General features: G+C 34.2%; 1 protein-coding gene across 5 annotated transcripts in view; it reads left to right on the top strand.

The window, feature by feature from the left end:
* The window catches only part of CSMD3 (CUB and Sushi multiple domains 3), a 684,493-nt gene that overhangs the window by 98,210 nt on the left and 559,650 nt on the right, over positions 1-26,633 (top strand). For all 5 annotated transcript variants that reach the window (XM_084509891.1, XM_084509890.1, XM_084509889.1 and 2 more), the window contains exon 3: positions 19,240-19,352. In XM_084509891.1, coding sequence (XP_084366017.1) covers positions 19,240-19,352 — 113 coding nt within the window. The remainder of the gene's footprint in view (positions 1-19,239; positions 19,353-26,633) is intronic.

The following is a 26,633-nucleotide window of genomic DNA, read 5'->3' as shown; positions in this document are numbered from 1 at the left end:
GAGAACTATTAACATTTTTGGAAAGACTGATAACCGGTGTTTTACAAATAAAGAATTCAAATAACAGGAGATGAATGTGGTCATCTTGAAAAACTACCTCTGCTAAATATTATTCATTGTGTTTTGCTTTGCTAATTGTTTTATTGGACATGAAAAAGTCTAGGAAGCAAAGTTGATTATTGTTGAGACCACTTAATTTATGACATTATGCCACAGCATACCAATCTGTGATCATTAGTTTTCCACCTGTTTCCAGCTATGTAAGCAGAAAGAAGTGTAGTTCACAATAACCATCTTGTCCCAGAAAGTTATAGTGTATAGGAAAAAGTCATTGTATTGCAGTGGTGTATTACTATTTGACTTGCTTACATGGAGAAAATTCAGCTTGTATTTCTGTAGTTGGAATTATCAATATCTCATACGTCAAAAAGTTGATAATTGATCCAGAATGTACCTAGACCAGCATATATCTATATCTATAGATATATGTTATTATAAATTATTACTCCTGTCTCTGAATGCTGAGTTACTATATGAATAGTCTGTCTCTATTTTTGAAGAAAGTCATGTTCATTCTATTTTAACTGATATTCCTGCAGAAAGCCAAAAACAAACAAACAAACAAACAAACAACAAAAAACACAAAACAAACAAACAAACAAAAAGAAAACATATAAATTGGTGTGCAAATGCGTGCATGTGTGTGTGTATTTATATGTACACTAATTTGAATTAAGTAATGGTTGGAGAAGGCTTAAACTGGAGAACATTCCTCTGTCTCTCTAATATTTGTCTTTAGTAGTGAATGTGATAGCTTATTACTGAAAAGCAGCTACTATAGATTAGATTACATTATACACTATATGCATGGATTATGTTACACAGTTTGAAATGAACATTTTATCATACAAATTATTCATATAAATATAAATTGTAATATTTTATTTTATTTAAGTACAGTTTAATATCAACAGTATACTAGTATCCTGGTTTCAGCTGGGATAGATTTATTTTTCTTCCTAGTAGCTGGGATAGTGTTGTGTTTCAGATTTTGGAACAGAATAAGGCCAATATAATCATAGACTCCCATGTGCCTGGTGACAGAACGAGGGGGAATGGGCTAACATTGCACCAGGGGAGGTTTAGGTTGGTTATTAGGAAGAACTTCTTTACCGAAAAAGTTGTTAGGCGTTGGAATGGGCTGCCCAGGGAAGTGGTTGACCTGCATCCCTGGAGGTCTTTAAAAGATGTTTAGATGTTGAACTTAGTGATATGGTTTAGTGGAGGACTTGTTAGTGTTAGGTCAGAGGTTGGACTCAATGATCTTGAGATCTCTTCCAATGGAGACAATTCTGTGATTCTGTGACTCGTAGAATGATTTGGGTAGGAAGATATCTTAATTATCATACAATTCCAACTCTCATGCCTTGGGCAGGGACACCTCTCACTAGATCAGGTTGCTCAAGCACACTGTTTTAGTTGTTGCTGAACAGTGCTTGCACTAAGTCAAGGACTTTTCGACTTCTCCCACTGCCTTGCCAGTGAGGCGGCAAGACCAGGTCAGTTGCCCCAAACTGGCCAAAGCAATATTCCATACCATATCACATCATGCTGAACAATAACATTGGAGAGAGTTGGCCTGGGGGAGGGGCTGCCAGTGCTATAGGGATGAGATGGGCATTGGTTGGTGGGTGGTGAGCAATTGCATTGTTCATTACTTGCTTTGTATAATTCTCCTCTATTATTGTTACTATTATTATTTTTACTGTTATTATTTTCCCTTCCTGATCCTATTCTATTGTCTTTATCTCAACCCATAAATTTTACCTTTTTTTTCTGATACTCTCCCCTATCCCACTGTGGGGAAGGGGGAGGTAAGCAAACAGCTGTGTGGTGCTTAGCTGCCTGCTGAGTTAAACCACAACAGTACTTTTGGCACTCAGCTTGGGACAAAAAATGTTGAGATAGTGATGGATCTGACCACAGCAAGTTAAAACACATTTGTTATAAACACTATATTAGTTTAAAGCTGCTGGTTTCAATGTTGATTTCTGTGTGTGTATGTTTGTTTGTTCTCACAGTCATTTTATGTTGTACCTTACTTGCTCTTTGCTCCCTATAACATTGATCACCCCTGGGGGCTGAATTAAGGTTACCCTTTTGCTGTATCATGTAATACTGGCTTAAGACATAATAAAATTGCAGGTCATGAAACTAATCTGGTATTTGTACTCAGCATTGTCATCATCTTTGCTCTTTGGGAACCATCTTTCCAAAGCTATTAATAATTACACTCTCTTTTTCTCCAATCTTTTTCAACCAGTCAGTGTGGCCCACTTTCCTTAACTCCTTCACATACTCTTACTGTTTCACCTCCTACTTCTTCTCAAGGTTAATTACAACAGGTGTTGGGAATTTTGGATATGCTTGGGATATTCTAACCAGCATGTTCCTATTGCTATGTCTCCTGAATGTGCTTCAGGTTTTAAGGTTAAAAAACTCTTTAAGAATACCAATGAGAGATCTGCCCTAAGGCTGGATAGTTATGAGTAGCAGGGTGCAGGGGATAGTATGAACAGGTACCTAAGACAGTCAACACCTCCAGTGTTTTGGAATTTCACCCCTGAAAAAGTTCAGAATCCTGGAAAAAAAAAAAAAAAAAAAAAAAAAAGTAAAATAATTAAAGTAAAATAAATAAAAAAAAATAAAGTAAAAAAAAATAAAGTAAAATAAATTTAAAAAGTAAAATAATTAAAAATAAATAAATAAATAAATAAATAAAGTAAAATTATAATCACTGCAATGTGCTGGGGCCTGGCCCATACTTACTGAATGCTATTCAACATTATTCAGCACCCCAAAGGGGAAAAGAATGTCTCTGGATCTGACAGCAAAACAACAGGTGCTGAGGCCACTCCAACCCCTGTAACAGGCTCTACAGCTGTTCTGCGGCAACTGCAGCCTTGCAACAGGCATTGCAGCTGAACCAGAGAACCTACTCATACCAATATCAGTCATTTCTGATCATCCTCATACATGAGAAGAAACAATGGGTGTGAAAATCAGCTCATTTAATAAGGGAAGAAACTCCTACAAAGAAGGGGAATGAGGAAGAATTTGATAAAGAAGACTACTCCAAAGCAGGACCATCACAAGAACAGAAAAGAAAAAGGGAGAACTCATAAATGAGGCAGTAACCACCTGATTCCTATCCCTGGGTGATCTGTGAGATATGCAAAAAGATTTCATCCATTATCCAGGCAAGCACATTGTCACCTGGCAGTTCCAATTCTGGGATAATGGGGGCCAGCAGAATGGAACTAAAGAGCAAAGAAGCCAAGCAGCTGGGATCCCTCTCTAGGGAAGGGAGCACTGACAAAGTGATAAGAAAAGGGGCACAAGCCCTCAGCCTCAAGAGGGTTAAGTATGAGGGTCCTGTTAAGTATGAAGGAATTTTTAGTTAAAAACTGGCTGGATAGCCAGGCTCAAAGAGTTGTGGTAAATAAAGTTAAATCCAGCTGGAGGTCGGTCACTAGTGGAGTCCCCCAGGACTCAGTACTAGGTCCAGTTCTCTTTAACATCTTTATCAGTGATCTGGATGAGGTTAATGAGAGCACCCTCAGTAAGTCTGCAGACGACACCAAGTTAGGTGCATGTGTTGATCTCCTTGAGGGTAGGAAGGCAGCAGTGTGTTCAGGTGGACAAGGCCAACAGCATCTTGGCTTGTATAAGAAACAGTGTGGCCAGCAGGACTAGGGAAAAGATTGGCTCCCTTTACTTGGCTCTGGTGAGGCCACACCTCGAGTACTGTGTTCAGTTTTGGGCCCCTCACTACAGAAAGGACATCGAGGTGCTTGAGCAGGTCCAGGGAAGGGCAATGAAGCTGGTGATCGGTCTGGAGAACAAGTCTTATGAAGAGCAGCTGAGGGAGATGGAATTGTTCCTCCTGGGGAAGAGGAGGCTCGGGTGACCTTATAGCTCTCTATAGATGCCTTAAAGGAAGCTGTAGCAGGGTGGGGGTTGGTCTATTCTCCTACATGTCTGGTGATAGGACACAGGGGAATGGGCTAAAGTTGCACCAGGAGAGGTTTAGGTTGGTTATTAGGAAGAACTTCTTTACCGAAAGGGTTGTTAGGCGTTGGAACAGGATGCCCAGGGAAGTGGTTGAGTCACCATCCCTGGAGGTCTTCAAAACACGTTTAGATGTAGAGCTTAGAGATATGTTTTATTAGTGGATTGGTTAGTGTCAGGTCAGAGGTTGGACTCAGTGATCTTGGCGGTCTTCCAACCTAGATGATTTCATGTGGTTCTGTGTGAAAGGCATCCCTTTGAGGAAGATGTTGTATGTCAGTCAGGCAAGTGGACCACCATAGAGAGAGGTACCAGTACTTGAGGAAAATAGCCTGGAGGTGATTTATGATGATCTGGACAATGGACAATTATCCAAATATTCAGATAAAGTCAAGTGCACATAACCCATGTGGTGGAAGTTTTTATGGAACACACCATCAATGACTTATGTTAAGTCATTGATAGTAATGACCTGTAAAGACGGAGAGGGACAAACAGTGGATGAATTCTGGCCAACTCCAAAAATATGAAGAAAGTCTCTCTTCCTTCCTACTGGCCTTCATCTGGCTGTGAAGAATCTGTCCTGGTAGTTCCATCAATTCCTACTCCGCATCTCTACAGTCCACTATCTCAGCTATTAGAAATAAGCATTCCTCTTCTCAAGAGACCGGATATAGTGTATACAGACCTTGTGCCACCCTGTGATTTCACATGTGAGAGCATGGAGAGGAAATGAGGAAGTGGGATGGAAAATCTACCTCAACCATAGAAACATGGGTACATGAGTTGCAAGGAAAAACAATCAAAAAAGTGTGTTCTTCCAGGAAAATTGCAGCTCCAGTTTTGAGTGGGCACTTCCCCAGACAGAGTAAAAGGGTTGATCTTACTTCTGACTTTAATAAAGGGACTTCTGACTTGCATTTTCAAGAAGAGAGTAATGAATATAATGACCAGAACTAAAGGGGCCCTACCTCCAGCCAGGTGCAGGAAAGGGATAACTGTTTATGGGACTGTGTGGATTCAATGTCTTGGTACATCAGACACTCAGGAGTATATGGCTCTAGTGGACACTGTTACACAGTGTATCCTAATGCCATCAGTCTATAGAGGGACAAAATCCTGAAGTGACAGGAGGATCCCAACAGCTAACTGTATTGGAGGCTGACATGATCCTGACTGGGAATGAATGGCAAAAGGACACCATTGTAACTGGCCTGGAGGCTCCACGCATCCTTGGCATAGACTACCTCAAGGACACAAAGGGTACTGTTGTACGTCTGGTACAGCTGCCTTGGAGACAGAGGAAATTAAGCAGCTGCCTACCTTGCCCCACCTTTCAGAGGACCCTTCTATTGTGGGATTGCTGAGCATTGAAGAATAGTAGGTGATGATCTCTACTACAGTAGTGCAGCAGCAGCAATACTGCACCAACTAATACTCCCTGATTCCCATCCATAAGCTGATTCATCAACTGGAGAGCCAAGGAGTTATTGCCAAGGCTCACTCACCCTTTAATAGTTTCGTATGGCCAGTGTGAAAGTGTAATGGAGAGTGGAGGCTAACAGTGGACTATCATGGTGTGAATGAAGTCACACCGCCTCTGAGTGATGCCATGCCAGACATGCTAGAACTTCAGTAGGAACTAGAGTCAAAGGCAGCCAAACAGTATGCCACAATTGATATCTGTAATGCATTTTTCTCAATCCCTTTGGCAGCAGACTGCAGGCCACAGTTTGCTTCCACTTGCAGGGACAGCCAGTACACCTGTAATTGACTGCTCCTGGGATGACAACATGTCACTGCCATTTGTTACAGACTTATCCAGTCTGCACTAGAACAGGGGGAAACTCCTGAACATCTGCAATACATTGATGACATTGTTGCATGGGGCAACACAGCAGAAGTTTTTGAGAAAGATAAGAAAATCATCCAAATCCTTCTGAAAGCTGGTTTTGCCATAAAACAAAGTAGGGTCAAAGGGCCTACCCAGGAGATCCATTTTAGGAATAAAAAGGTAAGATGGACATCATCAAATCACAATGGATGCGATCAACAAAATAACCAGGTCTCCACCAACTAGCAAAAAGGAAACACGGGCTTTCTTAGGTGTTGTGGGTTCTTGGAGAAGGCATATTCCAAATTAGTCTGATTGTAACACCTCTTTATTGAGTGACCTGGAAGAAGAAAAATTTCAAATGGGGCACTAAGCAACAGCAAGCCTTTGAAAAAATGAAATTGGAGATGAGACTGTGTGGTGTTTTTACCCTGCTGGGCAGCTGAAGTCCATATTTGCCACTCTCACACTCCTCCTCCTCAAAGGAAAAGAAGAAGAAAATAGGATGGAAAAGGATCAAGGGTTGAGATAAGGACAGGGAGATCATTGTATATTAAAATAATAAACCTGAAAACACAAACACAACTTGATTTATGATCAATTATGTTTCTTTCTTTCTTTCTTTCTTTCTTTCTTTCTTTCTTTCTTTCTTTCTTTCTTTCTTTCTTTCTTTCTTTCTTTCTTTTAATGATAAAAAGTATGTTTGCTTAAACAAAGTATTTTTATCCAACTGGTATTTAAAGGCTATTCCTAGTATTTAATTCAAAGGTAAAATTCTAAGACAGATATGGAACTGGACTAACCTGCAGTGCTCTAAAAAACATATTTACTCTGTACCTTGTCAAATATGAATCATAGAATCATAGAATATCCTGAGTTGGAAGGGACCCTTAAGGATCATCAAGTCCAACTCTTGACACCGCACAGGTCTACCCAAAAGTTCAGACCATGTGACTAAGTGCACAGTCCAATCTCTTCTTAAATTCAGACAGGCTCAGTGCAGTGACCACTTCCCTGGGGAGCCTGTTCCAGTGTGCAACCACCCTCTCTGTGAAGAACCCCCTCCTGACGTCAAGCCTAAATTTCCCCTGCCTCAGCTTAATCCAGTTCCCGCGGGTCCTGTCACTGGTGTTAATGGAGAAAAGATCTCCTGCCTCTCAACACCTCCTTACAAGGAAGTTGTAGACTGTGATGAGGTCTCCCCTCAGCCTCCTCTTCCCCAGGCTGAACAGGCCCAGTGACCTCAGCCGTTCTTCGTACGTCTTCCCCTCCAGGCTTTTCACCATCTTCGTAGCCCTCCTCTGGACACTCTCCAACAGTTTCATGTCCTTTTTATACTGTGGTGCCCAGAACTGCACACAGTACTCGAGGTGTTCTGATAATAATATTTGCATTACAGGCTTTGCAATAGTTATCTCAGTGGTTTGGAAAAGCTATACACAGAACTTTTATTACACAGTAATATACTCAGACAATAGATAGTCAATGAAAACATTAGAAAATTCCTGTGGAGATTAGTTTGTTTGATTATTATTATGAGTAGCAAAAAGTTACAACTGTGACAGCTTATGTTGGCATGAAATATAAGTAGCTAACACATCTTTTTTTTTTTTTTTTTTTTGTGCAGTATCCTGTCTGCAGTAATGATTATTTCCTTTAAAAGTCTTGTTTACTCCACCATCTGATACTGTTTACAAAGATTAATTTATATTAAATGTCAAAATGTCAAAAATCACTCATAAAGTAGAATTAAGACAACACAGCCTAGCCTAATGATTGAAAACAGCAAAATATATTAATTGCTAAGTGGACTCAAATCTGTTTTATATATTTATTTTTATTTAATCCTATCCCACATTTAAAGTACAAACTGGGTGCAGACCTGGCAGAACTATTTGCATTTATACAAGCATAGCTATTGTCTAATAGTATATAAAGAGACAAACAGTATTTGTATCTTCTTACCTCTTTACAGCAAATGTAACAGAATATCTTAAATTTTCTTCCTTTAAATGGTCGTGACACTCCAAGAATTGGATTGAATTTATCTTTGTGCTAAAATTCTGGATTATCAGAATATAATCAAAAAGACCTTTTCCTTATAAAGTTTTCTTAGCAATGTTTAGTAGAAGTGTTACTTTGTATAGAAAAGCAGTATTTTATTTTGAAATGGCTGTCTCTAACAGTGGAGCAGTACAGATATTCAAAGAGTGTGTTCTTAAAACTGTAAAACTAATTACTCAGTTATTGCTGCAATAACAGTTCTAGTTATTCCTTAATATTTAAGAAAATTAGAGAAGCATTATGTTAAAATTTTTGAACAATAGTACAACACTGTATGCTTTCATGCATAGCAGAATGACATGTAATAGACTACATTCTCAGGCTATATATAAAATTGAGGATAATATTCTAGTGCATTTATTGTTGACAAGGGTAAGCTGCATTTTGTCCTCATGACTTTTGGAATGACTAACTATGTTTCTTACCTATTAAGAATATATATATAGTTGAAAAGCTCTGTACTTTTATATGCTAACTAATTTGTTTCAGGCAGGTGATGTTTTTCAGCGGTCTTTTATGTATATCAAGATAAAAGCTTGGTTTTCAGTTACTCAGAAAATGCAGATCACTTTATTTAAATGGCCAAGTTCAGAGCAGGGATGTAAAGGAACTAAAGGTGTGATTCAAATCCCAGGGAAATCAGTGGGAAGATACCCAGTGATTATGTTGGATTCTGAATCAAATTGAGCAAGCACTAAGGATCTCTGATATATATATATAAGATTTGATTAAAAGTATAATATAAATAATAGCTTAATAGTATAATAGTTTTTATAGAAAGTGTATAAAAAGTTTTGATGATAATGATGCAGCCATTTTAAATTGATTGTACATATTAATTATAATTAATTATAATTAATACATTAATTTTGGAAAAATGCTCATATTAAGGGAAGATTTTCAAAAGTGCAGGTTAGAACTGGGTACCTGATACCTTTCTGTTATTTTATACCAGATTAAAATGTTTCACTGTCCTTTGTAAACAGCAGTTCTTTTGATCATTACCATTTCTTTCTGTTCATTTCTTATCATAGGAGTTCTTTGAAGACAGCAGTCTATTAATTTGAAAATTACACTTAATTATTTTGTTTTGAAAAATATGAAAATTAACTATGCTGAAATTATGTTTTTTTGTTTTTCCTAGAGAAACTTATACCTTTTATTTGTGAGGACAGAAGATCAAACAGTTCACATACATTGATTTTCAGGGGGTAAAGAAAAAGTTTTAAAAAAAATATGAAAATCTACATTTTCCTAGTTTTATTTTTTTATTAGATTTTTTTCCCTTTGAAGAGGGACCTTATTTTCAATTTTAAACTCAGGATGTATTTTCTTAGATATGCTTTTCATCTTCTTGATTGAAACTTCTGTCAAGCACAAATGTGTAAAATTTGCTGTGACTTTTTGGATATAATGATCAATATGGAATTATATACCTACCTGTTATGGGACTGAAAATGACTCATTTATATTCTATGTGCTCATGTAATATAAACATTAATCTACAGCCCCTTACTTATCTGTGTGTTTGTTTATTTATTTATTTATTTATTTATTTATTTATTTACTTTTATGTTATTTCACTTATGACATGATGCGGTAAATAATGTCTTCAATATCACAGCTTTTTTTTCCCCCAGATCTGTTTCCCTTACAATTTTAGATCTGCAATTAAAAATATTTTCCATTTTATCTTGGCTTTCTCCTCTACTTTGTTTTGGATGTGGCTGTCTCTGTTACCCTGCATTTTTCTATTATTTTCTGTGTTATGATCACTTCCTCTCAAGCAACCAAAAAGTTTTGCTGTTCCTCCCACCTCAAGGGCATTTTAGAATGGATATGGGAAATAGAAAGATTAATTTCTCACTGCAGAAGTCTAAAATGAAATCTTTACACATACTTCATTCTCCACTGCAGTGGATTCAGGTTCTGCCTTGAAGTACCATATGCCTTCCTGTAAAAGGATAGCAATATCTGGTGTTGGAGGAGGACAATTTTCCTCTAACATCTCCTGAGCTTCTGTCTTACTCTTTGCTTTATAGTCAGGCTATATTTTCTCCTTTAAAGTGAACAGGAGACTGTGAGAAAAGTAGGTAGCTTTTGACTTGGAGTACAAGATTTCTGGAAGAAAATGGAATGAAATAAAATCCATGGATTATTATATATATATATATTTATTTTTTTTTAACTACTGCAGTGCAAGCTCTGAAGTATGTTTTCCAGCTAAAATAGATGATGAAATGATAGGATTTATTCTATTTTTTTTGCTATTACTCAACAATGACTTTATATTCTAAGAAAGAGATTTATAAAATATATTTATATATTTACATATAAATATAAAATAATAGATATAATAGCAGATAGCTTTTCCTCCTTCACATGCCCTGCTACTACAACTTTATCTATGTACCAGGACAGAAATAACATGTACAATGATAACATCATTTTGCTCATGGATGAATTCCAAAACTTGGTAGAATATTTAATATAAGTTGAAGCTGCTCTGGAAGTTCCTGGCACTTACAGTGTTGATAAGCAAAATATGGCATCTCTCCTTTCCATATCGTGCTATTTTCACACATTAAGGTTAAATTTACAGAAGATAGTTAAGATCATCAAAAAGATTGTTGTCACTTAAAGAAACAACACTGGCTCTGACCTTGGTTATGTCTGATCCTTCCCGTCACTTCCATTGGCTTTGGTCCTCATCAGGCTCATCACCCTGTAGATTTGCTTCCCTTTGTGAACTGAATAGGCTTGTTTTTGTTTTTAATGGATTAGTTCTTCAACAGGGTGGTTAGATGAACCGATTCACAGAGGACTGTGTAAAGCCTTGTGAAATCAGTGGTAGAGCTGCGGGAAAGGTGCAAGGAGAAGGCTTCTGCTCTGATGCTTAGAAAGCTCCAAAAGCTTCAAAAGCTATGCTATTCATCCTAACCCAATTTTAAGAAGAGAAAAGTAAACTCTGTTATTATAGTGTTTTAGATGTTAGAGAGTAAAAATATGTACTGCTTTAAAAAAAAAAAAAAAAAAAAAAAAAAAAAAAATCTTGTTACTTTAAGGACCTAAAAATGTTTTTGAGTACTTTAAATGTAAGTCGTTTGATATGTTTTACTCTGATCTATTTTTCTATCCAAGAAGCAGCCAAATCCAGACCCTAGAGATTTTTAAAGAATTTTTTTGTATAGTAGTGAGATACATGGTTCTTCTTACTCCATTTTTTTTTCTTGATATTTTTGATGTATTAAGCTCAATTGACTGTCTTAGGAAAGGTAATTATATTTAATGTCTGTTTCATTGATGATACTAAAAATGAGTGGAGAGCTGTTTAATAAAAATTTCAGACTGATAATGGATAGTGACTGTTTTTAGAAACATTCTTTGTAAAGAAAATGATCACACCAGAAACTGATGAGCAATTTATTCTCTAGTTAAAAGCAGCTGTTCAATTAAAAATATTCAGCTTTGGCCTATGATCATTATTTTAAATAATGAACAGTTCTCTGCATTTTGACAGGGAAAAAGTATCACTTGAACAAATAAATTAGTTAATAAATCATATGCTGTTTTGATAATCTTTTTTTGAATACAAGAATTTTTTATTAACAAATTATAGTGAGAGTAGGATTTGAACCCTGTCACTCTTCTGCTCAATCTTGTTTGCTTTGTTCTATATATTATTAAGACAAATTTTACTTATTTTAAACTGAGTAGACATACAAAGGTGTAGGAGTTACTCCTATTCATATCTGAATTGAAATTATTTTTTAAAAACAATTTTTCATTTCTTAACTTTCTTTCTAACTTTATGGCTAAATATTTTCTTCCTGAGAAATCAAATAGGAAGACCCAACATTAGTTAAATTTTCTAAGAATGCTACAGGTTAAACTTGCAATAGTAGTAAAATTCAACACATTTAATAAGTTCTCAATGTGCAAATGTGAGTGCATTCATAGCCAAAATCTTAAAGACTGAGCAGATAAGTTGTCTACTACTGAGTAGTAGTGCTTTTGCTTTCTATCAAGTTTTTGAGATTTCTATTTATTTATTTATTTTTTTTTTCTGAACTGGCATGCATGAATGACAAAAGTTGTGGTGCATTGACCTTGGCTGGCTGTCAGATGCCCCCCCCCTCCCCCCCCCCGGCTCTTTTGTGTCTCCCTCATCAACAGGACAGAATGAGAAAATGAGATGAAAAAACTTGTGTTGAGATAAAGACAGGGAAAACACTTACCAATAACTATCACAGACATAACAGACTCAATTTGGGGAAAATTAATTTATTGCTAATTAACATGGAGTTGGATGGTAAGAAACAAAGACAAAAACTAACACACTTTCTTCTCACTTCCCCCTTCTTCCTAGGCTCAACTTCACTCCTCCATTCCTATCTCTTCTGAGTGGTGCAGGAGAGATGGGGATAGTCTATAACAGCTTCTCTCTACTTCTCCTTTCTCCTCATATTTACCCTTACTCCAGTGTGGATCTTCGATTGGCCATGGTGTGGATATTTGTTCCACCATGCTTCACAGGCTGGAGAATAATCACTGCTCCAGTGCATGGAGCACCTCCTTCCCCTCCTTCTCTTACATTGGTGTCTGCAGTGCTATTTCTCACTTTCTTTCCCTTGTTCCTCACATTGCCAGGCAGCATATTGCCCTAATGAAATTTGCTTTCCCAGAGGCACCACTTCCTTGGCTGCTGGGTTCAGCTGTGTCTTGCAGTTGGACCATTGGAAATGGCTGGAACTGACAGTATCTAACAGAAGGTAGCCCTGGCCTGTTCTCACAGAGCCTCACCTGTTACCCAAGGCTTGACACCTGTACCTAAAGCCCACATAAAATACACAAATTACAAAGCCTCAAATTATTTACACTAATAAATAAATTAATTAACTAGCCTCACTAATAGAGGCTAGTTAACTATGAACTATGATATTTTTGTATCCTTTCTAAAACTGGCAATTCTTTCAGTGATATACTGCAAAACTCTGAATTTACTTACTAGCTACATGTCCAATCAGCTTATGGATTCTTTTTAAACTTTTGGATTAATAAAAGAACTAGTTCAACATATAATATCTTATCATAAGAATCTCTTATCAGTTCTAATTTGCCACTCTTAAATTTAATAGAAATCTATTATTGTGAATTGATGAATAGATCTCCTTTAAATTAAAATAGTTATTTTCTAAAAGTATAGCAGAACACTAGGAAAGAATTTGATATTTGATTATTTGAGTACTATAGAAAATAAATAGTGGTTAAATGGTGGAAAATGTTTAGAGAAGGAAGGATTAGAAAGGGATATAATTCAATATTATGATTCTAGTTATTTTTACAATATTACAATGTTTAGTTGTTCTAGATTATTTTACATTACAATATAATGATGGAAAAAAACGGAGCATATCTACAAAAACAATAGCAATAAAATCCTGAAGTTTAAGTCATTATTTCTCTGTCCAAAATGTATTAATATGTGTGAGCAGTGACTTAATTGCTATCATAACCAATTGTATGATCCACAGTTCCTTTTTAGTATATCTGATCCTCTCTTGGACTAAGTACTATCACCCCTTGACATTTTAGTCTGTGATGTTTTCTGAACCTGCTGTTTTGACATGGTTTATTGTGCTAAAAATCCAGAAAGGCATGGATGCATGAATAGATCCATTGAAAATGGGTGTGAGAAAAGACCACAACATTGAACATGTAAAGGGAAACTAGTTTTGCTCTAACAGTTACTACAGCAATCATAAATATGTCATCATGAAAACGTTGTTGACTTGATTTTACAGATAGGAGTCTCAGACATTTAGATATTTAATGTCTTATGTCTAAAAAATGCAGTAGTTTCTTACACTCAGAAATGTTCTGGTCTGATTTTAAGATGTTTTTATTATTTTCTTTTTTCATTTTCTTTTTTTTTTTTTTAGTGTGAAACTTAATTTTTGCTTTTATCTAAATAAGAAATATAAATAAATAAATAAATACACTTGAAAGACCTACCCCAAGCATCTATTAGAAAGTAAGAGAAGTAAGATGTCTTTTTGCAAATACAGAAATATTCCTGTAAGGTCTGTACAAGAGATAACTAGCATTATGCACTAACAAAGACTTACAGCTGTTTTACATGTTAATCGGTTAATTTTTACTTAAGTTATGGTAAAGAATAAAACGCACTAATTTGTCCTAGTAGCTCTGTACTTCAATTTATTTTCCACCATCAAACTTTTGTAGGTTGACGTGTTAGACATTGTGTTTCTCTTTGGCAATCTATATTTCCTTAGAATTTTCCCCTGAGTTTTGTTTTCTTCCTCTCTAGCCTCCACCCACTAACTACAGTATTTTCTTCGGATCAAAGACTGTAAGAAAAAATGACAGAAATTTGGGCTTTTACAATTCTAAATCCTGATTTCTTTTTCTTGGGACGTGTTCCTTCACTGGGGAGAAGAGTACTTTCCTACTTTGGTGTACATTGTGACAATAAGGATATTAGAAGTACAAGGTACTCGCTCCTGGTATTTGAGATCACTTAGTTATGTTAGATCAGGTGAAAAAAAATGTTACTAGGAGACTGAAGAACTTGAATATGACACTGTATATCAGTATATGGGCTGTTAAGAATTGGATCAAACTTCACATCTTCATCTTCATCCCTGTAGATTTTCAATATTCAGCTGAACAAAGACCTGAACAACTTGCTCTGATCTCAGAGCTAACCCTTCTTTGAGCAACAGGTTAAAACAGAAACCTCCTGAGGTCCATTCCAACCTGAATTATCCTGTAATGTGCAATAAATATTTGGAGATATACAGACAATTTTTGTTGTTGTTTTTGTTTTGTTTTGGTGGGACAACCTTTCTATTTGGTAAGATTAACGTAATTTTGTTAAGAGGCATAGGAAAGCCAAAGCGAGCTTGGAACAAATCTACTTCTTTCACTTGTAGGGTTCATTCTAGTTTACAGTGGACACTGAGAAGATAAAAGATGCTAAAAAGATTACATTTCAATCTCAAGCACTAGGCTGTGGAATTCGATATAGAAATCCAATATTTAGAGACTGAAAGACCCGTACAACATTTTGTATGTGATATAGACAATTCAGGTTTAGGGAAGAAAGAGAAACACTGAGGTAATACCTTCTGGGCTACTTAGATGTTGCATGCTCTTATGCAAAAACAAGGATATATGTAAATGATAGTTGTAGATAACTATTTCTTTTAAGTAATTTAATTTCCTATCTTCTTCATAAACATAAAATCACCACTGATGTTTAAATAATGTATTTAATGCCATAGATATCTTCAAAGATCTTAGTAGTGTAATGCATACTTTAATTTTTAAATGCATATTCCCTTGACTGTCCTAGTTTTTTCCATTGGCTACCTCTTATGATTAACTGCTACTGCTCTTTAACAATCTAGTTTTTAACTATTTAGTTTTTAGTTGCTTTTGCAACTTTCTGCTATTAAGTTTATTCAGTTCAGAGATCATATTTATGAGGAATTATGGGAGAAATACTGAATTAAAAAATGCCACAAAACAGAGTGAAACAGATGCTACATTTTGCATTGTCTTGAAAGAGAACAACCAGACATATGTTAGTGAGGAAATAATTAATTTTAATTTGGCAGTCAAAATCCGAATATTAAATTGAATACACCAACATTTTAAAACTCATACTTTATTAAGTAATCATATATGTAATCATGTGATATCTCAGTATGCAAAATAAGAAAATTCCATAGCATGTACAACTCAGGGGTAACCAGAAACAAATATTTATTGAGTATTAGCAGAGAAAAATGAAAATGTGCCTTTTATTTCAATCAACCAGATGCAAACTTTATCTTATAAATGCAGAAGGAAACTGTGGGTAAGAAGAGCAATATCTTTCAAAATGCAAATAAGCAACCTCTTCAATGGAGGATATCTATGCTGTTGTTTCAATTGCCTCCCTCCCCCCACTAATCAGAACTAGTGGGAAAATGTTAAGAGTTTGGCACATAAAAACACAAACTTGAAGTTGAATGGTTGCAACATCAGGCAAGTCAGATATTAATTTTAATCATCTGCTACTTTCCAAAGAAGTGTATGTGAATATACTAACATACAGATGCAACTTCACCAGCTAATAGTTAATTCATCAGCATATAGTCCAAAAAGAGCAAGTCCTATCAGTACCTTCCTAAGTTATTATTTGGTAAGCACTAAATGGCAGTGTCCACATAAATAATATTTATGAAGTTACTGAACATAACATCAAACAATACAATTGTCAGGAATACTGTATTATTTTAATGGGAGTAGACCACAGTTTTTGCAACTTTGTTTTTTCATGTACTATGGTTTCTTATAATAATATTCTCCAAAGATTATTGAGTTACATATGTATCACATGGACCGAAACATAGTTTGCAAAATTACATTACTATTAAAAAAAAAAAAAAAAAAGTTACATTAATATTACAAAGGCAAAAATTATCATTAGAAATATTACATTTATGCTTTGAATATATCAGATAATTGATTTTTTAAAATATCTAATATGGAATAATGTTTCTACTGTCTTCAGAAAAAATGGCTTTATGCGTGGGGAAGATTCTCAGTGAAAAAATGAAAAGTATTAATTTTACCTACTTTTATTTTATACATAGAATCTTTTTCAGAATCTATCTTCTTTGTTTGATGTAAAAAAATAAATGATTGTTTGGAGATCAAACTAAAAGTGAGAATGGATTCAGACACTTTTTCTAATTTTGCAAAGTTATAATAAATTGACATGTTTTATGTTTCTGCATTATTTTGTACAAATCAGAACCAGTAAAACCAGTAGTGGAAGGAAAATTAAATAACAAATGTAGTAAATAAAGAAGGAAGAAAAAAAAAAAAAAAAAAAAAAAAAAGGAGAGAGAGAGAAAGAGAGAGCACTTGAGCTCCTACAGAGAAATTTGAATTTTAAGCGTGTTTAATATGTGTTTGATGTGTTTGTGTTCAGGAGATGACTGCTTACTTGGCATGTGCCCCACCTAAAGGTTTTCTTTTTTGGGGCAACCTAATCTTGTTGGTAGCATCCCTGTCCATTGTCTAAACCCGTGATGATCAGATCAATGTAGCATATATTACCTTGCAGGCATTTTGCTGTTTATCTGGTATCTTTCTCCTTGAGTTATTATGGACTTGCTTTATATGATCAAAGAAAATTATTCTAGTTAGCATTTGTAGCTTTTTGTGGAATTTTACATACAAATGAGACTTAAGACCTGGATTACACAATGAATAATACTCAAGTTGTCACATTACTAAATAACTTCAATTGTCCGAGCAAATTACATTCCATTTCCTTTTGAAAATTTGTAGTAGTTTACCAAATTATATTATAGAGGAATATCATTTTATTCTTATTTAAAATTCTTTTTAATTTTGCACCCACTAATGCACACATAAAAAGTTTTTTGTTTTTTTTTTTTTCATACAAATTTCAGTGCAAAAATGAAATTAAAGAAACAATCAATCATTACCTTTCTGAGTAGCAGGATAATGATGGTGATAAATGTCACATCCCTGAAAGCTAAATGTCATCATGAACAGTTGTAATAATAATCTTTTAGGAAAAGAAAATGTAGTGGATGATAAGCTAGTAATGTCTTCATTTTAAAAATCCCTTACCCACCTTGTGCATACAAGCCACTCATAAAAAATAAACACCTTGGCATAAATTTGTACTTCTTTCTTGTGGGTATGTGTTCCACAATTCCCTCAAATCATTGAGTAGGTAAATAGACAGGAGCTGAGTGCTGCAAATTAAATTTTTAGTGAAATTATTTGGCTTGGTTTTATCTTGGTCAGTTTATTTTCATGTGGTGATACTTACCAATGGATCAATGTATTTATTAGATCACGAAAAAGTTAATAGGAAAAGTGCTTTATCTTGACTTGTCAAATAATTATACTTATGCTCATTTGGGAGAGGTAAGAATCTTATTAATTTGTTTTATTCTTTGAATTAAACTATATTCTTGCAATCAAATTTAAAATGTGCTTACTAAATCCAAAGTGTTCTGCAACTAATAATCTGCCTCTGCATATTAAACATAAGTTGTTTAAATCTAGTCTTGGTTTAATTACTTTATTTGTGAAGATACAAATGACAAAACCAATGACAGGTTTCTGGATACATGTGTTGATGACTTCTTGCATATGCTGTAACAGTACCTTACCATTTGGTTGTCTTACCAGTTATGACTGTAACCAAAAATAGTGCACTACAGTGCTCAGCTACAAACACATGAAAACAATTTAACACTAAACATTAATAAAGTAAGTCAACCTATGCTGCTACACAATTGCCACAAAAGACAAACTGGGCTCTAATGGCATGTCCAGATTTGCTGGTGAGCATACACTGCCAAATTATTCAACTTGTTCTTTAGATTTTTTTGACTTGTAGATAGCATGGGGATTACTGGTCTGATACCCTGATGAGGTTATATTCTGAAGCCTGATGAGGTTATATTCTCCTAGAATATTTCCAAATCATTTAGAAAAAATAAATGCTGCCATATGTACATCAAACAAAAAGAACGCGTAGAGATGGATATCTGTAGTGCATGTCACCAGTGCTATGAGTACACAAAATTGTCCTTTCATATGCATCTCACATATAGTGGGTTTAATTAAAAACAAACAAAAAAACAACCAACCAACCAAACAAACAAACAAAAAAACAAACAAAACAAACAAACAAAAATTAAAACACTCCACCAAACCCTCAGCTCCCTAGAAACCCTGTAATTCACTTCAAGAGAGATTTCTTTATGAACCATGTTCCATTATACTGCAGCAGAAAATTCATCCACTATAACTTTTAAGACAAGTCCGTATAAAATTAATAATGCAATAGAAATTTGAACATAACCCTAAATAGTGTAAATTGGCTGTTTTATTTTTTTTCTTCCATTGATACTCTAGACACTTTTTAAAGTCCAGTTTCTATATCATACAATCATCTCTACTACACACATTTTCTCAAACCAATGTACCTTATCTGACTCAGTGTCCATGAAAACTCCTCATATTTTATACTGATGTCTTAAACTATCGTATAAAACTTTTAAGTTATATATAATATGTATATAATATACTTTAAGTTGTCTGCCCCTTCAATGATGAAACAGCAATGTATTCACAGCAAGCTATAATACAGTTTTATTTTTAAGACAATTAACCATGAGTTGTATTTTTTTTTTTTTATTTTGTAGGTTAACAGGATTTCATCTTCCTCCACCTGTGACAAGTACAAAATCTGTATTTTCACTGCGCTTGACAAGTGACTTTGCTGTTAGTGCTCATGGGTTCAAAGTTTACTATGAAGGTAAGACATGCTTAACAAAAGGATTTGGATTTTTTCTCTGATGTCTATACATAACAAAATTAAATGTCCTAGCTGTGCAAACACACATATAAACCTTATCCACATTGCTTTTGCTTTTCTTGCAGTCATTCAAATTGTATGACTCCCATCTGAAACCAGAAAACTTAAAACTGTCTGCAATCCCACCCAGAAAAGAATCTTTTTTGACATTTATTTAAATAATGCCAAATTTTTGAATTCTGAAAAGGAAATCTTAATCTTTCTAGTCTTTCAAAGATGTGGTCATCCAAATTTGTGTCAAGACGCTGCTTGTTACTCCTGAATTTAATATTTAAATTTTTATCTGCAAGTTTCATGATTTTGCATAGAAGAAACGCTGACTCAGCTCTCTGAACTACCATGAAGCTACCTCACTACTGTGGTTTGGTAATTGTCTGCCAATTTCACACAGACCCTAGAGCAAGTGAGATGGCAGATGCATTCCTGAAGTCTAGAAGTTCATAATAGTTCATAATAGTTCATAGTTCAGTTTCCATGTTCCAGGAAAGATCTTGTTTATAATCAAGCTCACTTAAGTCATATTTGAAGAGCTGGAGTATATGATCCATCCGTTTTTTATAATAATTTTCTTGGCACTGAGATTATAAATTCTAACATATATTTACATGATATAAACAAAAAGTATTTTCTCTCTTTCTCTTTTTCCTTTTCTTTCTCTTTTTCCTCTCCCTCTCCCTCTCCCTCTCCCTCTCCCTCTCCCTCTCCCTCTCCCTCTCCCTCTCCCTCTCCCTCTCCCTCTCCCTCTCCCTCTCCCTCTCCCTCTCCCTCTCCCTCTCCCTCTCCCTCTCCCTCTCCCTCTCCCTTTTCCTTTTCCTTTTCCTTTTCCTTTTCCTTTTCCTTTTCCTTTTCCTTTTCCTTTTCCTTTTCCTTTTCCTTTTCCTTATTGATGTAAGGACAGTTAATCTTTTTGCTTCGTTAAATGTATGTGTTGGCAAGCTAGGAGCTATAGTAAACATCCTGGAAAAGCTCCAAGGCTGTTGTTGTACCCTACTCAGTCCTTCAGCAACAGAGAACTAATCTTTCAGAACATAAATAGCTGATTCACACTGAGATCTACTAAAATATCCAAAAACTGGTAATGCACATGAAGAGCTGCCATAGAAATAAAGCAGCCAATACTGACTCTGAAGTAAAACGTCTTCAGCAATAGACATAGCTTACTTTCAGCTATAATGTATTAAAATGCTACTTCACACAGAAATTCCCACCTATATACAGTTATGTTAAGATAATTTACAAAATAGACATTGACTCTGTGTGTTAACAACTGATTTTGGCTGGTTTATAGCTGCTTTGTAGTTTGTTTATTTTTCAAGTGTTCAATAACTTTGCTCTCCAGCAGTGTGATTACAAAACTGCTGTAATTACTATGTAATTACTATGGAATTTTTACTTTACAAAATGTGGTACATCCTTCTTTTATGCATACTAGGAAAATATGTAGCATTTTTTATGACTGATTTGGTTTCATAAATCAAAAAATTTAAATTTACTATATATAGTATAATCTGGTATCCTCATACATTGCATAATGAAGGGTTTTACACTACCAATGCTAGCAGAAAGGGTACTATGCATTTCAGTTTGACAGAGAATGATTAAACCTAAAATGCAAGATCAACAATGACTTCACAGATGACTAGCTCCTCAGATAGTTCCTTTGCAGGCTAAAATATCATGCTCATATCTAGCTCCTAAAATCACTGAGAAGTGTGAGTAAATAGTATCTTCTATCACAGAAAACAGTATTTTAGAACAAAACATAAACATGTTACCTTTAATTTGATACTCGTGTGGTTTTTTTTGTTTGTTTGTTTGTTTGTTTTTGAATCTCAGATTTATTCTGTAAAATCAGAAATATCAAGATCAATTAGGCTAGACTCCAAAGTTCTAGTTCACTGGAGTCTCTTATTTAGGAGGCCAGAACTACTTCTTTGAGAGCTGCATTAAGGCAGCTATATTCAGTGAGAGATGTTTTTTTTTTTCTTTCAGTGCCTGTTTTTTTGATTTCCTGTGATACTACTTGTCTTTATACCCAACTAGCAAAGAAACGAAAACTCATTAGTTGATATTCATCTCATGTCTCATTCCTTAATGTGATAAAATAGATGTATTTAAATGATAATCACATCAGATCAATCTCTATTTCTGTTCTTGTACTCTTTGTGAAGGTGTATAACCCTGCAATCAACATTTTCAGATCTGGTTCTACCTAGTACCCAATTTTCAACAATTTTGATTGCCCAGTAGCTCCTTGTTAGCTTCCCGATGAAACATCTGTATACTTAGTACGTCTAAATATCAGATCCATACTTAAGTGCTTCATTATGGATATGTAATTTGAAACCTAAAATAGAAATGATTAGCAACACATCATTGCAATAAAGCAAAGTTATAGACAGAGATAGTATGAGAGGACAGGGTGAGCAGTATAGACATATACCTGAAAGGTTCAGATCCAGGTGTAATGTGATTTGAAAAAGAAGGAACATATGTTTCACAATCAGTGATTATTTAAAATACTTTTCTTTGAAATGTTTGGACATAAGCATATGATTAAATGGAGTGTATTATTTTTCATTATCTTAGAAAATAAATAAAAGTAAAAAGGCCTGTCAACATCTCTTTCTCTGTCCTTGACATATTTTCTCATCCTTGATTATTTTCAGTTGAGCTGAAACTCAGTAAAAAACTCCAAAGTATCTGACAGAGTCTGCGAGACATATACATCTACTGTGGACTTTCTTGGCATAGGAAAACAATAAAAATATTTGTGGAAACATTTAAAATATATGATTGAGTAAATAGGAATGTACTTACCAATCTTATATAAGGCCCTGGAACTGCATTAAATTGAATTAAATACTCAACAGACCACAGAAATACCCACTCTGGTCTCTTCATCTCAATACTGTAAGACTCAGTCTGTATCTTTCCTTCTTCTGTCTTTTCTTTCTCCATGTCAAATTTGGGTTAGCTTTGGTACCATTGTGCATATACTTCTTTATGTTCATTTTTGAGAACGAATGCATATGAGAAATATACCTATAAAGCATGACACCCTTAAGGTGGGGAAAGGATTTAATGAGACAGAACTGAAACAGATTACTGAAATGAAAAATACCTCCCATATAGTGACAGTAGAAAATGATGAAATACAATAAAAAAATAAGGTGTTTTTAAGAAAAATACTTGATCTACACTAATTTCCAGCAGAGTGCTTTTTATTATTATTCACAGAATAATAATAATAATCATAGATTTATTTTCACAGAATAATAATAATAATCACAGAATCACAGAATTTTCTAGGTTGGAAGAGACCTCAAGGTCATCGAGTCCATTCATTTCATCACTGCCCAATATTATAGCTTTGCTTGCTGGAGTGAGGAATGAGGGAATTGCATGTCTGCTGATTCTCTAATTCTCTGCCTTTTTTGTTGCTGTTGTTTGTTTTGTTAGTTATTGCTGTTTTTTTTTTGTTGTTGTTTGTTTGTTTATTGAAAAGTTTCTATCATCCCTTTCTTTCATAGTAGCTTCCAGGGTTTGTATAACATGTATGGGCGGTAATATGTAGAGGAGAAATGTTATAATTAATCCCTTATTTGATAATTTAATCAAGTCACTGTGTAGTTCTTCCTTTTTTGTTGTTATTTTCAGCATAATTATTTTGTTTTTTGAACAGAAGAGTTTGAGATGTGCTTTTCTATTTCCTGTTGTCCTGAGATATAAGGCAGCTTTATTCATTGTGACTAGGAAGGGGAAATACAGCTGCTAAGAAAGAAAGCAACACAGTACCTTGGACCACACAGCAAGGGGATTCAGTGAACATAGTCCTGTTTTGAATAGTGATTCCTTTTGTACTTACTGGGTTATTTTACAGTTATTAAAAAGGTATCTGGCATAGTTAAAAATCATTGACTTCAATAACAATTTTACTGAAATTTTGTGGCAGTCTTTATTCAATGTAAAGATGATAGGCATTTTTGTGCTATTCTATTGATTATGAGCAAGAAAAAATAACTTCATTTATGGATTATTCATATACTGAAAACTCTGAATGTCCTGGATGTAATAATTTATAATTAGTTATAATAGTGTTATGAAATATCATTTCATTTTTTTGAATGTCTACACTTCTTATTTAAAGCTGAAGTATAACAGTGGATTATTAGACATTATAAATAATGAAATGGTCTTGATGTTTTCACTGGAGTGGCACTGTAGGAACACAGCAATCTAACTGAAATGCTTTTTGGGGGTTTTGAGAGCAATGTTAAGCATGTCAAGATTGATCTCGTCTTCATTGATGATGGGAAAGAGAGGTAGGAAAGTAGATGGTGATTATTAACAGAACAGAGTTTCCAGTTAGTGACTTTTAGTGACCAATCATGCATTCATTTCAGAAATACTCAGAAAAAAAAGGTAGCTGATATACAGGATTATTGAAGTATGTATAACAGAAATATTATTAGGACTTAAACTGCCAGGATGTGAATGTTAAAAATAATTTTGGCAGTTTGTACAGAGCTAGAAAATGTGAACAAATCTATTGAATCTATGTAATCTATTTTTAGCTCTCCTGCATACCAGAATTCAGAAATGTGGCTACAGATAATCTAAATCTCACATTTAGGTAATGTACACAAGGTATTGACTGTATTAAGCAACAACATCACAACTAAATTCATATCAAAAAAATAAAATAAAATAAAATAAAATAAAATAAAATAAAATAAAATAAAATAAAATAAAATAAAATAAAATAAAATAAAATAAAAAATAAAAAATAAAATAAAAGGACTGGTATTGAATTATTGTTTAATGTTGGAGTGGTATCTGTAAAAGGTACACTTAAAAAGTGATTGCTAGGTTAGTGTTGTAAAAGCCACAGACTTTAAGCTGTGAAGTTTTCACCAAACTTACTATATGACAGATACTATAGGATTCTTTCTTTTCTTCTTTTTTCTTTTATTGTTCAGATTTTGCCATAGCTATTTTGTGTGTTTCTGCTTTCTGTGAAAAGATTGTTTCAGCAAGCCCTTACTAAAAATGGAATTAAATTACATTTCCCTACTGTTTCTTAAAGAAAAGTCCAAAAACATACACACTCAAAAGAGATGGTTTAAATTACCTAAACATATACATTTACCATGGAAACTCCTGTTTTTAAAAATGAAACATAATAAATATAAGAAGGAAATCTAAATTCTGGATATTTACTCCCATTCAACTCAATGAAAACCAAAGGGGAAAAAAATAGTCCTAGAGCTTCTTCCTTTTGAGTATCTGTCAAAAGGAAGAAGCTCATATCTTCCAGTATGAGTATCTGTCATGTTTTCTATGTAGTCACAGAAAATGTGACTACATCTAATATAGAAAAAAAATAAACAAAAAATAAACAACAACAACAAAAAAAAAAATCATCAGTGCCTGATCAGACACTACCCACAGCATGTGATGAAAAAAAAAAAAAAAAAAAAAGAGTGTGCTTGGATGTTCAGGGAAAGAACTACTTCAAGAAAAGTAGTTCTGTACTCTTCGGGTACAGTGAAGTTAAAGAGAAAGTTACAATATTTTAACATTAATTTAGTAAATAGAGTTATCAAATCATAAGCAAAATTTATAGATAGAATAACTAGATAAATAGGTAAGCTATAAAATATGTGTTAGGTCAAGTCACAAGGGTTTTGTTTGTTTTATATTGATGTGATTTCAGTGTAACCACATCTAGAGAATTAAAATTTCAGATTATCTGCTTTTGATCATATGGTTGATAATCCAGACAAGAAAAGAAACAAAACAAACAAAAAGATCAATTTTTAAAAATTATTTAATTTTAAAAATTTTATTTTTTAAAAAAATATTTAAAGATCAAAAATACCTCAAATATTTTGTCTGGCAAAACTATAATTCAATATTATTTCCCATGCATTATACACAGATGCATAGCCATCACTTTTAGATTCATATATAAAAATTCACGTTTCCAAAATGCATTCTGTCAATTAACACTTAACATTGTTACTAAATAAAATATATATATTGTCTGGAAAAATACTTCTTTCTTCCAGTATAGCCTGCATGTTACAATACATCTTTGCCTCAGTACTACCATGCTAATCCTAAATGCCAGAAGTACTTGTAATGCTGTTGCACAAAACAGCATTACAGTTCTCTCTTTTTGAAATTTCATTTCATCCAATTCTCTTGATATTGCAATCACTAACTAGAATTTGGCTAAAGAATAACTTCTGGAGACAAACTCAGCCATTAAAAACATCAAGATCTTAGAGAAGCTATCACTTTCTTTGATTTCATTGATTACCCTGCCACACTTAGAATTAAAACTTTGATTTTTAACTTCTAGTCACTGGTTCTTGCTCTGTTTTTATCTGCTAGATTACAGGACCCTTGATATTAGCATCTGTTCTTATATTAGGTTTTTAAGTATTGCAATAAAGTCACATACTTCAGAGTATTCTTTTTCTTTAATATGAGCTTTTTAAGTCTTAATATAAAATATTTTGTTCCAGATTATAAATTATTTTGTTATTCTTTTGTGTTTTTATCATTTTGTGAGTGTCATGAATCCTAAATGTTTTCTATGCTGTAAAGAGAAGTAATTATAACCACCTGAATATTGCATTTGCCCCTTTCTGCAGTCATATCTCAGTCTGAGCCCATTTTATTTTGTTGTCTAGTGCATTTTTTTCATAGAATCACAGAAATATTGACCAATATCTTGTGCAGTCATGTTGCCCAAATTGCTTGAAGCAAAAATATTTTCTTGCTGGTAAATCAGGTTAGCTGTGACCATCTTTAGTTGTATCTTGAAAGCCATTGAAGAAGATGTTTCCTTGGTGTCTTTGAGAAGTGCTCTTATGTTGCACTACTGTCCTGGTGAAAAATGTTTTCGTGACACTCAGCCTGAAATTCTCAAGTTTCTATCTGTATCCACTGACTTCTTTTTAACTGCCTTTCAAGTCGCTGCAGGCTTCTTCTCTGAGCCTTCTGCATCTGCATCTGCTGAATTTCAACCAGTCAGTTCCCTGTTTATATCAATCCATATATGAAGTCACTTCACACCATGCCAGACTTTGTTCTTTTTCTTATTGAACTTTACGAGGTTTCTATTGGTTCAGTCCTCCAGTTCACTAAGGTTTAAACTGTCATTTGGCATATCAGTATTTCTTCATGGTTCACTCTTATCTGCAAATT

This window comes from Aythya ferina (assembly GCF_964211825.1).
Source record: "Aythya ferina genome assembly, chromosome: 2".
NCBI lineage: Eukaryota > Metazoa > Chordata > Aves > Anseriformes > Anatidae > Aythya > Aythya ferina.
This window is presented reverse-complemented; position numbering and strand designations above follow the sequence as displayed.